This window comes from Pseudomyrmex gracilis, unplaced genomic scaffold, assembly GCF_002006095.1.
Source record: "Pseudomyrmex gracilis isolate BER0280 unplaced genomic scaffold, ASM200609v1 scaffold_415, whole genome shotgun sequence".
Classification (NCBI taxonomy): Eukaryota; Metazoa; Arthropoda; class Insecta; order Hymenoptera; family Formicidae; genus Pseudomyrmex; species Pseudomyrmex gracilis.
Window position 1 is genome coordinate 43,598 of NW_018020999.1, and position 18,421 is coordinate 62,018.

At 36.9% G+C, this 18,421-nt stretch overlaps 1 protein-coding gene across 1 annotated transcript; it reads right to left on the bottom strand.

The window, feature by feature from the left end:
• Positions 1 to 3,390: 3,390 nt before the first annotated feature.
• LOC109860582 (potassium voltage-gated channel protein Shal) lies at positions 3,391 to 6,037 on the bottom strand. The gene has a single exon (XM_020439786.1). The coding sequence runs from the start codon at positions 4,510 to 4,512 to the stop codon at positions 3,391 to 3,393; it is 1,122 nt and encodes a 373-aa protein (XP_020295375.1). The 5' UTR covers positions 4,513 to 6,037.
• Between the last annotated feature and the right edge of the window lie 12,384 nt (positions 6,038 to 18,421).

The following is an 18,421-nucleotide window of genomic DNA, read 5'->3' on the forward strand; positions in this document are numbered from 1 at the left end:
ATTTATTAAATTTGTAAATATAATATATTTGTTGTAAATAAAATAGTGTCTAATTTTAAAGTTACAAGTTAATATTCAGACATACACTTGCTTATTATTCTAAATAACTCGAAAGTAATGTATGTTTGTAAACATTGTATTCTATAAACACATTATTAAGCCTCAGAAAGCCAGTCTAATGTCAGTACTTGTTCAACTATTTTAACAAAAATGGAACGCAAAAGCAATCGTAACATCTAATCTTTTAACATTTGCCAACTTGTGATTTTTCACAATGAGAACAAAAATTCATACAGAGAAATATATGTACTTACACAAATATTAATACAAATAAGAGCACGAAACATTATTAAAAGACGTGAAATTTTCGGCCAATGAGAGCCAAACGCTGGATGTTTGTCGCGTATTCTGTATATATACAGGGTGTCCCAGAATTGGTTTAACATCTCTCGTAGGCAGGTAGAAGGAATAAAACTGAGGTGAAAAGTCCTATACCATTTTGCTAGATTCGCAATAGTTACTGAGATTTTAATTAACAAAGATCTGCGAATAAGCATGCATCGGGCTGTCTGTATATATATATATATATATATATATATGTATACATATATATTTGTATAAATTTTTACGTATTTCGAATTGAAATTTCAATTCTTAAATTCATATAGGATGCTATATTTGCATCACATAAATGAGATATCTCGTATACCTCCCTTACTAATTTTTAAAATATATATTGCGAAATAAATTCCTCGGCTAGGAGTCGAAAATTTCACGTTGTTTGATATATACCCGAGAAAAAATGGAAAATCATGTAATCATATACAATAGGATTATATGTGGATCAGATGTAATTTTGTATGATCGTGTAAACTTTTATATGTATAACTCGAATATGATTTTATATAAGTTGGATATGATTTTATGTGATTGTGTAAAATCAGATCCGAAATTTGGCGCGATCTGATTTTATATGATCACATATAAATACATAAAATTATGTACGATAGTATATGATTTCTTATAATTATATGTGATCATTTAAAATCAGATGGCGCCAAATTTCAGATCTGATTTTACACGATCACATAAAATCATATCCAACTTATATAAAATCATTTTCGACTTATATAAAAGTTCACACGATCATACAAAATTACATCCACATATAATCCTATATGATCGCATGATTTTTTATTTTTTCTCGAGTATATATATATATATATATATATACATATATATATATACCCAATGTCCCGCGCATTATGGACGTAGAGTCCATGTGTATATATATATATATATATATATATACAAAATACGCGACAAACATTCAGCGTTTGGCCTTCATTGACCGAACATTTCACGTTGTTTGATTTTCAAGAGCCTCAAAACTGTTTATTATTAAAAGATATAAATACGAATCGCATAGAATCTATTCTACAAAAAGATCGACCAAGAGACATTTTAGACATTCATGATAAAAGAAAACTTATCCAAAAAATAAAAAAAGATCACACAATAAATGCATCAAAGTTAAAGCTACCGTTGTCCTAGAAGAGACTGGTAATAAGTGCATCCGCAAGCGATTTGCAGAGTACTAAAAGAAAGTAAATATAATGGTTGCTTAAGAAAAATCGTAAAAAACAAAAAGAATAGAAAAAAGAGATTTAATTTTGCTAAGAAGTTTGTTATAAAGAAAAGTACTTGATAGAATGATGTTATTTTTAGTGACAAAAAGAAATTTAATATTTTTGGATCAGAACACTGAAGAACTATATTGCAAAAAAAATGAAGAATTTAATGTGAAAAATACGAAATCAAATATTTAACACGGAAATGGAAATGTCTTGGGATGCATTTCAACATTCGGAGTTGATAAACTAGTTTTCATCGATAGTATAATGGAACTCTATATTTTTATATCGTAAACAATAATTTATTTAAAAGTGCCACAAAAATGGAAATTAAAGACACGTAAAACGTTAAACTTTTATCAAGATAACGACTCCACAAAGCCCGAATTGTACAGAAACTTTTATTATACAATTGCCTTAAATTATTATAGTCTTTATCTCAATTTCCAGATATAAATCTTGTTGAATATTTATAGAATGAATTAGATTCGCGAATTAGATAAACATTAATTACTTCAAAAGAAATCTTAAAACAACGACTGTAAGAGTGGAATAATATTGATCGTGAATATGTATATATATTTCAAAAAATTTCAAAATATTTCAAAAAATTATTTGTATAACATGCCTCAACATTTGAAAATAATTTATATATCAAAAAGAATATTCTACAAAAATATTAAATTACTCCTGTTGTTTAGAAGAAAGACACATTAATAATGCAAAACTTATTATCAAACTTATTCAAATATTAATGTACTTTTAAAATCAGAAATTATTTTGTTCAAACTATATTATGTAACAAATAATATAAAATACACACAAATAAAATTTATAATTTTTTTAACTAGAACCCCAATAGTCTATAACATACTATATAATAAATTCTTCTTTTTATCTTAGACAAAATTATACTACAACAAAGCTTTGTGTGGTATTCAAATATTGAAGTTCATATTATTCACTATATTATATGTTCTTAATACCGATATACATTATATAATTTCCACCATTTTTACAGAGATGTATTGCAAAACATTGAATTGCACATTTGTAAATATTATGATGCAAGAATACACGCATTGTTTTATAAATTTTTATCAAATTTGTGTGTGCTGCACATATATATGTAGCAAATATATCACGTTTATTTGCACTTTGTTATAACTCGCTACAATTGCACAAAGAAAAAACCGTAAAACAAAGAAAACTGATCAAAATAAAAACTAATTTCTAATCCATTCAAACACTAATTAAAATTAGTAAAAATTTTTTTCAAAAGTCAAAACAAAAACCAATGTTTAGTTTAATCGAAACTTAATTTTAATTAGTACATTTTTATCTAATTAAAATAAAAAACAAAGTAATCAATTATTGTTAAAATGTTTACTATTTTAGCACAAATTATTAGTTGTCAAGTGTCTAAATAAATTTGGTCAGTTAACAATTTTAAATTAAAAAATTCAAAAATCTTTTAGTAGTTTGATATGTAAACAAATTTTAAAAAGTCATTTATTGTATATTTCTTTTAAAACTATGCAAACGTGGATTAAAATATTTTTTTCGTACAATGAGTAGTTTATGATGTGAGATAGTAAGTTTTAAAATGTCTCGCTCTGTAAATCGTAAATATAGTAGTAACTTTTTTGGTGCATCTTTTTTTTTGAATGTTGAAAAACATATATAGCAACGTATAACATATAAGTTTTGCACAAAACTATTCGTTTACATATAAAAATCGATAGTATATTAGTACTTACCCCAATGTGGTCATTGTGACGATAGTATACCAGAAGGCAGAAGGTATCGAAGTGAAGTTGGTGCCGTCGACGTTTTTCTCTGCGTAGAACATGACGGTGGCAAAGATAATGATGGCCATTGCAAGCGAAAAAACGAGGAAACCCAGCTCGGAGGCACAGGATTTCAAAGTATAACCGAGGATACGTAATCCTTGTGAGTGCCGAGAGAACTTGAAGATACGGAAAACCCGAAAAACACGGAGCGTCACGAATGCCCCGGACACGTCGTCGTTATCGGTCAAACCAAGTCCTATGTAATACGGTAAAATTGCAACTACGTCAATTATCGACATCACGGAACGAGCAAACTTGCATCTGCTCGGCGCGGCAAAGAGTCTCAATAAATACTCTGCGGTAAAAATCATAACACAAGCAGTGTCTAAACAAAAGAACACAATCTTGTAACGCTCTCCGCAGGACAGCGTTCCTGCCCGACCCGGGCGGTTTCCACATGGTACGGTCTCGATCACATTCGCCAGCACGCTGACCGCAATAAAAAATCCGGTTACGTAGTAGAAGACCAATGCAGCCGTCGAAATATGAGGATTCTGGAATGCTCTCCACATTTTCTGGCGCATACTGAGCAGCTGTTGAAGGTTCTGATCCCCGTCGTCGCTGAGCTTGTCATCCATTAGTCTCTCCGCGTTCTCCCGTTTGCGGTCGCGATAGTCTTCGTAGCAGCAGTCGCCAATCACGTCCGGCTGAATGCCGAAGAACGTAAGCTCGTCATCATAGCTTGTCAAACATTCGTGCTTCGGGTAATGCAGCTTTCCGGTTCTGTAGTAATTGAGTATATGACGAAAGATTTCCGGATCCCGGTCGAAGAAGTACTCTTTCGTTTCCTCGTTGTAAAAATACTCGCGCTCGCTCGAGCCAAGCAGCGTATCCGGATACTTCTCGAGGGTGTTACGCCATGTTTCGAAGTGCACTCCGCTCACATTGATCAACAACTTTACGTCTTCGACAGTGCGTTGCCCTGGTTGAACCGGTTGCGGCGGCATCGGATGGGATGCGATCGGCACCCAACCGACCGCCGCCGCCCGTGCCAGGGGCAACCATGTTGCCACTGAAGATGCCATGTAGTCTGCAAGTCAAAGTCTTCTTTCAGAGCGGAGCCAAGTGAACGCCGAAGCGACGAAAGGATGAGCTTAACAGAAACGTTAGAAACGTCGAGAAGAAATTTGATTTAAGAATATAAAGAGCGTGATCATTCTTTGATCGAGATCTAGATTGGTTTCAGACGTGGTTAACTGGCAGCGTAACGAGTTTCTACAGCAAACATTGACGAGAAAAAGATATCTTCACTATTCGAAGTGTATGAAATTGAGGAGTATATGAATGTAAGAAGAATCTTTCTTCTGGAAAGCTGCCAATTGCGAATACAAACAGTTTCGAGCCGAAACAGGTGGAAGGTCTCCGCGGCGGCGATGCTGAAGAGCGCCACAAAGAGCTATCGCGCGACTATCGATGATGATGGAAGGCACGTTGCCAGAACGCGATTGGTTGATCCGGCGCGGTATCTCCGTTCGGCTCGTGCTGCACTGTTCGCCGGTCGTCACATCGGTAAGCTCGGGATGGTCTCTCACCGAATGATATGTGCAGTGACGACGACGACGACGACGAGCCTCGTGATCTCGTGACGTTTTTAGGCTGTCCACGCCGATATCATTGTCGTTACGATGTTGGAGAGATGAACGCCGTTCGGCCAATTAATACGTCTCTTCTCTGTGTCGTTTGCATTTGCAATTTTCTATCAACGTTCATATGACGTACATACATTTCGATATCTGACTCTTTAACAACCAGCCAGCCACGATATATATATATATATATGTATGTATATATACATATATATGACAGAGAGATTTAGATTCGTGTTCCCCGGAGAACGCAGAGGAGAAGATACAAGCGCATGCAGCACTTACAGACATGTAAATAAATAGATTTGCAGATAAAGCGGAAATACACATATATATAGATGAAAAGAGAATAAGACTTTACCGATGTCGTTCGTACACAGCGGAACAGGAAACAGTGTTGAACATCAAATATAAATCACAACAGAAGAATATTTCGCGAAAAAGTGTGTCTTTAAGTGCTTTTTTAAATTTTCGCGTCGGAACTTCTCCTCTTTGGGAATCTTTCACTTGAACGAACTGTGCGCTCAGCGAATTTGGTTCATCGACGGTTTTGTTCATCGACAGTACATGCGAACCTCTCGTTTCGCATAGCTGTTCTCGATCCAAGTAGAAGTCTCTTTTCACGACAATTTACGACAGCTTACGCAAGTAGCGTGCGCTTTCCCACGCATTCTGTCGTTGTCTGTCAGGACAGCTCCACACATCGGACAGCTCCACACGATGGAATTGTCCCAAGAAGGTGGTGTGTCTTTGCAAGCTCCGATTCGCACAGTTGAAACTCCATGCATCGATCTCCGCTCCAAACGTGCGTTACTGTCTTCCTGTCTAAGCTTGCGTACACTCCACAATTCCGGTACACTCACAAGTTCATCTCTTTTGCCGTATCCTCCAAGCACTACTACCTGGTGTGCGAACCCCTCATGTGACAGTGTCTCTCCACCTCCCTCCCCGTGACTGCACGATGCACCGCGTCGCGCGCGAGTAGCTCGACGCGCGCGCTCTGCTGCGCGAGCGCACGGGCAACTCTGCTATGTGAATGTGTATGTGCGTGTATCACGGGTAATCGCTATGTGTAATCGTGAGTATGTAAAGGTGCGTACGTGATGTGCTGTTGCGCGTGCGGTAGCGCCGCAAGCGCCACGATAGAGGCACTCGCTCAATGTGGTTATCCGCTCGCGACTGGTCGAGCTTAGCTCGCGACTCCCGAATCCGGGAGTCCCGAGAGCTTGCGGAATCAGTAGTGGTGGTGGTGGTCAGCAGCCCGGCAGCCTCGTATGAAGCGTGACTCTCTCGGTCGCCTCGGCTCGCGATGAGAAGAAAGAGCGGAGAGAGATCCTCGTCGCAGTGACGCCGAGCGACCAACCGAGCGAGCGAGCAAGCAAGCGAGCGAGAGCGCGGTCACCTAGCCAAGGTCTAAATTGATTTTTACGGCGGGTCGGCGGTGGCGACGCGCGTCGGCGTCCCGACGCGACGAACGTTTTCCGTTGCCAGGCAACCGCTCAACGATGACGTCATGGTTCCCACCAACCACCCCTTTGCGCCCATCATCTTTAGTCTCCCTCCTTGCCCTTGCCGATTTGTCGCCGCCGCTACCCTGTATTTCCACTTTAGCCTACTTGGGCTTTGAGAACGCTGGTTTTCAGCTTCGTTCGCTCATTGCATTCGCGCGATTCTGTTAATGAGAGAAAGAGAGAGAGAGAAAGAGAGAAGAAGAAGAAAAAGAAGAAGAGAGAGAGAGAGAGAGAGAGTGAATGAGTGAGGAAAAAAGAGAAAGAGGCAGAAGTAGCCACCAAGCCCGTTTCTTTCGTCTTTCACACAAGCTCTCGTATTTATCATTCTGTTGCGGTTTCCCGTATTTTTGCATTCATTCATTCATTCATTCCTTCGTTCTTTGTTCTCATCGTCAGCACTAGCCTCACGCTTTTATACGCATGTGCATCCGTTCCAACGAAGTGTTAGACACTTTTCGTATTTCCCTTGACAACGACATTTCTTCCTCCCCTCTTCTCACTCTTTTTGTCTTTATCTCTTACGCGCGATCAATTTTTCAGCACAAAATATCTTACTTGCTCTCGCTCGAGTGTCTCACTTAATTTCTTGCGCCAACTATTTGTGTATTCAATATGAGAAAAAAAAGAAAAGAAGTTTATAACCTGGTTCGATCCACTAGTTTTTACAATGTGTTGCGTTCGATGTTGCAAAATTCGAGTTTATTTTGAATTTATCCTGATTTTTACAGTTGAAGAGTTCTTCAGTTAACTAGAGCTAACTCTCGCTTTCTAAAGGAAGAAAGAGAAAGAAAGTAATTATCTCTTTAATTTCTGATAATAACTGTGGTCACAGAAGCGAAGGACTCGATCGTTTCTCTCCCTAATCATGTGAATATAAGGAAAATATAATGAAGTGAGTAAAAAATAAGGTTTCTTTGTTAGTGCCTCTCTTGCCTTGATAATGGCACATACAATTATTCAGCTATATTCAGCTGTATTATCTCTTCGTTTCCTTTCGCATCTTCCGGATCTCATCTCCGTGACTGCGCTCTTTTCCCTATCCTACTCGCTTCTTCCGCCGCTTATTCTATATCTGCGCGCTTGCTACACCAGCTTGGGTTCAATTTTATTCTCTTCGGGATAGTTTCTGTTTGACTTCTTTACTGTATTTCTACCATCTTTTGCCTACATCACGGATATCAATCACTATACTTACACTTCTCTTTTTCTCTCTATTTTCACTCTGAACTACACTGTCGGATCATTTGTCTTGTCTCTTTTCTTCTTCGTAACTTCATACTTGTTTTTCTTTTTCTTTATCTTCTCTATTCATCACTAACTCTTTATCAATTTCTCTCCATACTTTTATCACTTTCATCAGTGTCACATGACGTGTCTTTATCTTCCTGACGCGCGAATATTTTAATTTTTTTTAAGCTCTCACTTGACCTCCCTTTCCTTTTTAGAATAAATTGTGGGACAATTTTTTGTTTTTCCAGCTAACGTTTTGTATTTTCAAGAAAGAGAGAGAGAAAGAGAGAGAGAGAGAGCGCGCGCGATTCACGATTTCGCTCATTTTTCTCTTTTGTTATTTTTTTCTCTACATTTTATTCCTGTGCCTCTCATTTTCCGCTTGTGTTATATCCATAGAGCTCAACTCTATAGATCGCGATCTCGTGCTCACGTTCTTTCGTGTTACTCTCATCTAGCAAATACGCTAGCTTTGTTCAAGAAATGAAAGAACCTCTTTTTTGCGCTTACTTGCGCTACTTTGCTTCTCTTCGATTTTTATTATCACAGTTTTATTATCACACTTTACTCACTTGCTAAGTATTGTGTTATTTTTTTACCTGATACAGACACTTTGTTTGAATCTTCCTGTTTACTTGTCTTTAACGGAATACGTAAGTGGTTTTTATCATTTTCCTAGTTGTCAGTCTGCAATAGAGATGTTTTGGTGAAGCAAAACATTATATATATAATTAAGTTTTATTTGTAATAAGAAAACTTTGTATTAGTTTTAAATACTAATATATACTCACACAATATGTACAAAAGTTTGATATAAAAATTTGAGGTGATAAAAGTTAGGGATGTCACATTCACATGTTTTAAAAACATTCGTATTTTTATAATATTGGTTATTTTCTTTATAAAAAAAATACTGATAAAAATATCTGCAGTTAATTTTAATATGAGAGAGAGAGAGAGACGACTTAAAAATATTATTGTATAAAATTCTGTAACTGCAAACACAGAAAATAACTAGCTTACAGACAGTAAAAAGAAACCTGATAAAGATACAAGAAGGACGAGTGTTGTGCCGTCAGGTAAATTCTCGGACTCTAATGAACGTGCGAAAGAGTGCATCTTGAGGTCGAGAGTGCATATCCTCCGGCATAGAGGCAGTAACTTTTCTGTAAGACGCCTCTTTTGCGGAACATTCTTGGAATGCTTTGCATTGACAAAGAGCAGCGTATAGTGACAGGAATAAGCAATGCGTCTTGAAAAATAATACGAATAAATTATGAGCAATAATAGAATAAGAAATTTCATTTTAATATATATCTAATTTTGAAATATTTTTAAATTTTCAAAAGAAATGCAAACTATTTATAAAAAATTGAAAATAATTATGCATTTTAGGTCACACCTCACCGATTCCGTTGCGCTTTAGATATGTAGAGCAAGTCGTACTGAGTAATTATCTGAAAAAATTTTATGGGGAACGATCTTGATTTAAGGGATATGACAATTTGAATTTTCAGTATTTTAATGCTTTACTTATTATAAGCTGATATTATACAAACAGTAAAGTTTCTGTATGTTCTGTATCGGACTGCTGTGTTGAGAAATCTAAACAAAGCTACAAAGTCAAGAATCCGTTTTACTATTTCTCGCAGTTTATTAATAGCTTTCAACATGTGACTACAGGAATTTTTGTAGTCTTGTTAAGAACAGCGAGAAATTAGTAGATTTTCTTGTTGATCGTAAAGTTATTCATGGACATATTAAATGTTTACATTGTGGAGCAGATGTGAATTTAAATCACAAATTAAATATTTACAAAAGATCAACCTCTTCAGAAATTCATGACTAACATATGTTGTCACTTTGCTGAGTAACAATCAAAAGATTTTAACCGTCGCACGTTATTTATTAAAAAGTTATTAACAAAAGAAGTTTTATAAATAAACTCTTATTTTCCGACACCATGTACATCTTGTTCGTATTGTAAGCGGTAAGTAAGAGAGGCTTTGTCCTCCGCAGAGGAAGTGGCGCTTTGATCCTTTCTCTGCACCCTTCTTTTGAAAAAACCACGTACATATTTTCGACATAAAGCAATATTTAATTAGAATCTATGCAATAAGAAATAAAAAAACTTAAGGAACGACTTCCGATTAAATGTTGATTCATGTCAAAAGTGTGTGGTTTCTTTGTGGGGGATGCAAGGAGAAAAGTAAAGCTATTCTCTCTGCAGGAAGGCAAAGCCCCCCTACACGCTTACAACACGAACGAAAATAACATAAAAATAATAGTATTGTTCAGAAACTTTAAATTGTCATATCTCCTAAACTAAGGTCGTCCCCGCAAAATTTTTTTAAATACTTACTCAGTATGACCTGTCCTACAACATATCTAAAGCACATCGAAATCGATGAAGTGTGACTTAAAATGCATATTTATCAAATTGAAGAACTATTTTTAAAATTTTTCTATAATCTGAAAATTTTGCAGAATAAAGTTAGTTTAAAAATTAGACGATATTTTATTACGTAATTGATGCTTATTCAGTAATTGATCTTTTGTCGAATTAATTTAAAACATAAAATCACCTAGTTTAGTTAGGTCGTTAAAAATAGTAAAATATCTTTTTTATATTGTTTTTTATGTTTTCTCTTTTGGAATTTCATGTATTTTTGACGTATCGCAATCTTAGGCGCGACAATTCATCATTGTCAGAAAAATCCACGAAAATTGGTCAGTTTATACGCACGAAAAATACTTAAATTGAAAGCGGCGAAAGTGGCGGCAATATGGTTTACTTTCAAAGGATTTTACAAGTATAATTTCTCGAATGCACTATACAAATGCGACAAAATATTTTCCGCAAATGTGCATATACTTACAGGTTTTGTTATCTTTATGTTCTTTTCTCTGTTTCATCTTTCGCGGAAATTTTTGATTAACGTTGCGTTTCTGTTTGCAATCAATTTTTTTATTTTTTGTTTTTGTCCGATAGATTTTGTGCGATCGTTATTGGAAAAGAAATCTGTAATTTTGTGTCGATGCATGTTATTACACCGCGTACTAAAAGATTGCACTTTAAAAATTAAATCGATATTACTTTAGCGATAAATATAATACATGATTTTTATTGTGATAAAGTAGATATAATAAAGATAAATAGATAAGGATAAATAATAAAGATAAATATATAAGAGTAAAATATATAACATCCTTAATATACACTTATATTGTTGAAAAATAAATACTTGAAAAAAGAAAGAGAGAGAGAGAGAGAGGACGCATATGTATTTAGCGTTGTCAACATAATAATAATATATTAACAGTTACTAAATCTATAACATATTATAATGAGATTTATTAAAAGTAAGAGAAATCTTATTTATTTTGCAACTTCTCATTTTCATGATGTTTATAAAATATATATTTATTTACCAAGTAAGAGCACAGAAGAAAAATGCACAATTTATATCAAGAGATACGGTAGTGTCTCGCGCCAAGTTTACGCGCAATGAAGTCGCGCGCGAACGATGTGAGCAATCTGTGTCTCTATTACGCAAAAATGAGTAAATTTGACATTTATGAAAAATTAAAATATTCATATTTCAGTAAGAAATAAACCGATGTACTTCTATTTAGTCTCAATCGTTTTGGGTTTGAAATATAAAAAAAGAGTATATATGTGTTTTTGTTGTCTTTTATTCAAAGATATTTGAAGATAATGTCTCAAATTGCTGAAATTCACACATATACAAATTTTTTGTCGGACAAATATACAGGGTGTCCGACAATTACTTTAACATCTCTCGTAGGCAGGAGTAAAACTAAGTCGAAAAGTCCTGAACTATTTTTTTCTATTACATATAATAAAGAAGTAATTGTTGAATAAATCAAGCCAATCAGCGCCGACCTTTAGCCGAACGCACGTCGTGAACCACACGTCTGATGTGCGTGAGCGCTCCGCGCGGTTCACTGACGTGAGCCCGGTTAAAGGTCGGCGCTGATTGGCTTGATTTATTCAACAATTACTCCTTTCTTATATGTAATAGAAAAAAATGGTTTAGGACTTTTCGACTTAGTTTTACTTCTTCTACCTGCCTACGAGAGATGTTAAAGTAATTGTCGGACATCCTGTATATATCACTTAAGAGGTAAAAAATAGCTTCAAATATTTTTAAAAGAAAGACATTGAAAATAGCTATTTGAAATAAACACGGTTGTTGTTGTGTGTAGGTATGATTAGTTATTTATTGAACAAACATGAATATGAGATTTGTATAAACGTTTCGACCTTCAATTTAGGTATTTTTCAATATAATTCTAGAAACAAATATTTTTGATAGAATAGTCGCAAAAAGAATACATAAATAAAATAGATTTATAAAAACTTACAGAAAAATATAGCAATTGTGATCGTCATGGAAATGTCATGCGTGTAACATCTATAAAGAGATAAAGTTATTGACCACAATTTCACAAGAGCAAGATAGTGTGAAAATGCTTTTCCATACCATTATGTGACTCCGATTTTTGAATTTTAACCACTTAACTCGGCGCATACCTTCGTTCCTTTCATCTCAATAACTATCTTGCTCTTGTGAAGTTGTGGTCAGTAACTTCATCTCTCTATAGATGTTACACGCATGACACTTCCATGACGACCACAATTGCTTTATTTTTCCGTAAGTTTTTATAAATCTATTTTATTTGTGTATTTGTTTTGCTACTATTCTATCTAAAATTTTTATTTCTAGAATTATATTGAAAAAGACCTAAATCGAAGGTCGAAACGTTTATACACATCACATATTCATGTTTGTTCAATAAACAACTAATCATATTTATATCAATAACCGTGTTTGTTTCAAACAGCCATTTTCAACGTTTTTCTTTTATACAGGGTGTCCGTAAAATTTTGACCAAGCATAAGTATGGAGATAGATTGAGTCAAATTGAATAGAAAAGTTACTTGCCATTTTGCAAAATTTGCAATAGTTAAACGAGATACAAAGTAATAAATGTGTGCCAATGAGCGCGTAAGAAGCGATAATTTTGACTCTGTGAGCGTAGATATGTGACTGTCAGAGTAACGAGAGGTAGAGTGAACGAACGAGCGCTATCACCTGATCCTGATCGCGGAGAGCAGTGGCTTCTTATCTCTCGAACGTTGCTTGCTCCTTTGCTTACCGCCGAATATCAGCTGACTGCGAAATCAGCCGAGTCACACGTCGCTCATTCGTTCACTCTGCCTCTCGTTGCTCTGACAGTCACACACCTACGCCTACAAAGTCAGAATTATCGCTTCTTACGCGCTCATTGGCACACATTTATTACAATACTTTGTATCTTGTTAACTATTGCGAATTTTGAAAAATGGCAAATAAGTTTTCTATTTAGTTTGATTTCAATTGTTACGTCCTGGAGACTCCACGGTCCCCTTTTTGCTGTGACGCGACGCGCCAACGCATAGCAAACCCCTTTTTTTTGATAATAAATAACTCGAACGGGTCTCCTATCGTTTGGAAACTTAAAACTCCAGACGATAGGAGAACAAACGAAAATTATATCGGCGCCCGGAAAGATAAACTGCGCTTAGCAATAACACAAAATTTTAGATAACTATTCGAGCAGCTTTCCAAACAAACCCGGATATCTCCGGGTCATGAAAACGCCGGTCATAAAAATTAGAGCGACCGGCGCAAATAGAAACTCCGGCATTTTTATTACAAACAAACAACAAGGGGTCTATGCGGCGCGGTCGAAAAGACAACACTCTCCCTTTTTCCTTCTTCGAAAAATCGGACGAGGCGACCGAAGCGAGAGATCGTCGCCGATTGGCGATCTCGCAAGTCGCCCGACCGACTAATTAACAAATAGGAACCAGCAAAGCTCAACTGAGTTCCCGATTGGGAGAGTCTTCGCTGACTCAAAACGGTATATAAGCCGGGGCTCTCGGAATCGGAAACTCAGAAAGTATCGCGCCGCGTATCCAGAAAAACTTACTGATTCTACCGGGAGTGCCGCAGCAAAGTCGCGACGCATACAAGTTACAAGTGCAACCAGTGTGCCGAGAATCCACCGAACTACCTAGCCAGCCGTACGGGCCGAAGGGGTAAAGGAAATCGCACCACCAGTAGCAGCAAGTAGTAAGTCCACCCACAAATTTTAATCGGGAGTTCCACTAGTTAAAAATCTAACTCGAGGTTAATACTCGGAACCTACCAGAAACGCATAACCGCCTAAAAGCATCGCGAGAATATACTCTTTTGCTTCTCCGCAATCAATTCCTCATTTGACCACCCTCGCCGGGAGGGCAGTTCGCGACTCTAGTCGTGAATAGCAACCGGCCGAGGAGTCAATTCTTCGTTCGACCACCCTCGTCGGGAGGGCAGTTCGCGACTCTAGTCGTGAATAGCAACCGGCAGAGAGAGAGAGAGAGTTAGCCCTTTCCCCCTTTTCCTTTTTTGACAACTCTTCTTGATCAAGTATGATGTCGGCAGAATGAGAAATCAGTTCCGAATGTTAATCTCGTTCACATTTTTACTATAAATAATAACTTGCTAAGAGAACCTCCCGTTTAAGTGGAATCCCGCCGTTCGCATTCCAACCGCCGGCACCGGCGGCACCGACAAAGTCAAAAATTGCGACGAGCTGCAGCGCTCGCGCAAAGCGAAGCGGAGCCGACCAGGCCCATTGACGCCACCTCCCCTCCGACATTAAGAGACGTTTCCGGCAGCGACAGTAGAATAGAAAACCCCACCGATATACATACAAATCAATTGCACGCCCACCCTCACCGACATTCGGAACACGCACACACAGATACACATACACACGACAATTCGTGGTATGAAACTCCCTCTTATTCACCTGTAACCTCCGATCCTCCCGCAGAAAATCCCGCGGACCTGCAATCCGCCCCGACTCCTCCACCTCCCCCTCGCTCTCCTTCCCCCGAACCATCTACATCCAGAGACGAACCCGTAGATGATGAATCCTCCGACTCGACACGATCAACCACCCCTCCGCTCGATCCTAGATTACAACACTTCCTCTGATTAGCATCCACCTATAAAAAAGCAAATCCGGAAAGAATCCCCTTTGTCCTTGACCCTCTAACAACAGATCGTTCCGAAATCTTCCGGGTAATAACCACCACTCCAGCTAGAAAACTCCTCCCAGTTAAATTCCCTTATAGATGATATCCGTTTAGTTCCCGTCCACTATTTTTATACAATGTTCTCTCCAAGTTCCGCAAAAATCCAGGAAATAATAGAAATTGATCTGGAATGATCTCTACACCACGAATCGGCGTCTAAACATGCTACCGACACAGTTACACCTGTAAAACCCCGCCGGAGGCCTCACACACACTTCGCGTCACGCATCCACACATATATATATATTCCCTCTCTCTAGCCTCCGAGCAATGACCCTCCGTTTCAATGTAAAATTCGCGATACCACATTCATCCACACGAATACACATCTCAAAATTGTAATCCTAACACCCATTAAATGAATAAATTAATATCATATGTATCATAATTTCTCCGTTTAATTAAGACGACCTCTCATTCCACATCCTCAATTGATCGCACGGTCTCGTCCTTAGTCCGTGGAGTTAATTCTCCAGACTTGAAAAGAGACCAACGAGTGAGTGTTTGACAGAGTAAGATCGGCGTACGCCGTTGACCTGTCGACGAACATAAGCAAACTCTGCTCGACTCTGCCGCAGCAGGATCGCCGACTTGCTGTGCGGAGAAGGAAAGAAACGACAGCTCTTTGTTACTCCACCATAGCCCGACCGTAACCGTGGGCCAGGATGTAACACAATCTATTTCCATACTTCGGCTTGGTCAAAATTTTACGGACACCCTGTATATATCACATATGTGCAACTTCATAGTTTCCGTCAACAGATGGCGAAGCGAGTGCGGTGCAATCTCATTCTCTCTCTTTCTTTTACTCTCTCAACTCTCTTTTATTCTCTCTCACATTTTCTTTCTCTCTTTTATTCTCTCTCACATTCTCTCTCTCTTTCTCTCTCTCGGTAGTGTCACGCACAAATCGTCAAATTGTCAAAAGTGACAGTTTGTCACTTTATATTGCAAAAGATACAAAAGATATGAATATAAAATGTATGTATGTATGTAAAAAAAAACATTGACATGAAATGCGTTATACCTGAAGGAAACATCAAGAGTAGGTTAATTACTTTTTTCATTTTAGTTATATCGGTAGTGCTGAAGATTGTTGCCATTTAAGTTATCGTGTACTTTATGTTTATTTTTTTCTATTTTTTGTTGTGTTAATATATTACTGTATTTTATTTGCGATAAAATATGATCATTACTGTATACATATTTTATCCTCTATTATTACCATAATTATTTATTATTGCAATTTAAGAATTTAAAACATTTGATATTAAAATAAAGAAAGAGATCTTGAAATTAATTTAACGAACTTTTATTTTTTACAGACTGTTACAGAGTACGCACTACTCTGTATTTAACACAGTTTTAGCAGAGGCAGTACATATGTTGGCAAAGATTGGGGATAAAATATACGTGAATTCACAATACAACAAGCTATTTCCTTCCAAACGGTTAACATGGCAAAATCAGTATATTCTACTCCGCAAACAATTTCTGATTGCGCAGATTTGGCAAACAGAAACTGTTTCCTGAAATGCTACAAAAGGGAAACATGTTTTGGTGCTGTTAAAACTGTTAGCACATGAAGACAAAAGACGTAATAAACTCTGTCGGCAATATACATGAGAGTTTGTATCGATAGCAAATACATAAATGTCGATGAAGTTGACGACAAATAGACGATTGATAACAAGCAGCTCTGCTTTTAGGAATACTGTAACCAAACAGTCCGCAAAACCATAGTAGCATCTGTTTACGACAGAAAGGTGATTGCAATAGGGTCGATCTGTTGAATGCATTGACGACAGATTGCTAGCAAACGCCAAACAGATCTGTTCGTGCATTCGTGTGGACTGTTCTCACGCAAGACTACAACACTATCTGTTTGACATCCACGCAACAAAATGGCGATTATCTGCAATCGTATCTGTCACTCATGTTGATGACAAATTGTTAGCAGACATTGAGCAGTCTTTAACAGTTGCAACTGGTTATCAATTGGCATACAAATATACAATAGCTTCCGACGTTTGTACAACAGATTGACAACCGCGCTGATGACAGATTGACTAAACGCAATTTAATGCATTGCAGTTTCAAATTCTTGCAGATGCATTATTGATAAACTATACTTTAGAGAAAGTTTTTCTTATAAGCAGTCCTATTTTTATAAATCAGTAGGGAGATTTTTCATTCGATTTTTATTAAATATTAATCAAATATATTTAATTTAAAATATACTTAGAGAACAGTGCTGGAATTTCCAGTCTGGAAGAAAAATGCAATTGTCAATCAAAAACCCGAATAAACAAAGTGTTTTCTAATGGATTTTTGGTTACCGAAAACGAATCCGGCGACGAAATTGACTTAACACGTCAAATTTCCGAGAAATTTGAGGTTAAATGTATCAAAATTGGCAGTTTTGGCTATATTTATTATTTTTTTGCGGCCAAACTAAATTTTTTTTAAACTAATAATATATGAATATAGGGACATGAAGAGCCGTTCACAGGATGTTGTGCGTGAATGTGCTTTTTTAAATATATACAGGGTGTCCCAGAATCGGTATTACATGTCTCGTGAACAAGTAGAAGNAGTAAAACTGAGTCAAAATGTCCTATATCATTTTGCTAGATTTGCAATAGTTACCGAGATCTTAATTAACCTTTTCGCTCCGGGGATTTTTCTTTTAAAATTGACCTCGCATTTTAGCTGAAAAAGTTAATAATAACCTGCTACCCCCCCCTTCAAAGTTAATTTTGAAGGTCAAAGAAGTAACCAGGATTTTTTTCAATTTTTTTCCTAAATTTAGTGCATTAAATTGACCTTATAAACATCTATTACGTTCGCTTTTCTTGCTGGTCCATATATGGGCCAGTCCCGGAACGAAAAGGTTAACATAGATCAGCGAATAAGCATGCATCTTACGCGCGTAAGACAGCCCAGTGCGCTTTGCGCGCTAACGATGTTACTCGTAGCAGCATATGGGAGGAGCTAATATAACAGCATATACTATACATATACATATTAAAATGTAATTGTGCGAAGCGCGCCGGGCTGTCCTACGCGCGTAAGACAGCCCGATGCACGCTTATTCGCGGATCTTTATTAATTAAGATTTCGGTAACTATTACGAATCTAGCAAAATGGTATAGAACTTGTCGACTCAGTTTTACTTCTTCTACCTGTCTACGAGAGATGTTAAACCAATTCTGGGTCACCCTGTATATGTATATACATATATACTTCGAAATAATTTTTTTCCTTCATATAGGATGCTGGATTTGCATCACATATATATGAAGGACTCCGTATACCCGTATTTTTTTCCGTATGGAGGAAAAAAATTATTGCGAAGTATACACAGTTTGTCCGGAAAGTTCCCGGACTGATTTTTTCTAGCGCGGGTAAGCGGCGCTATCGAGCGGTCAACGCTGGAACTACTTAGTAT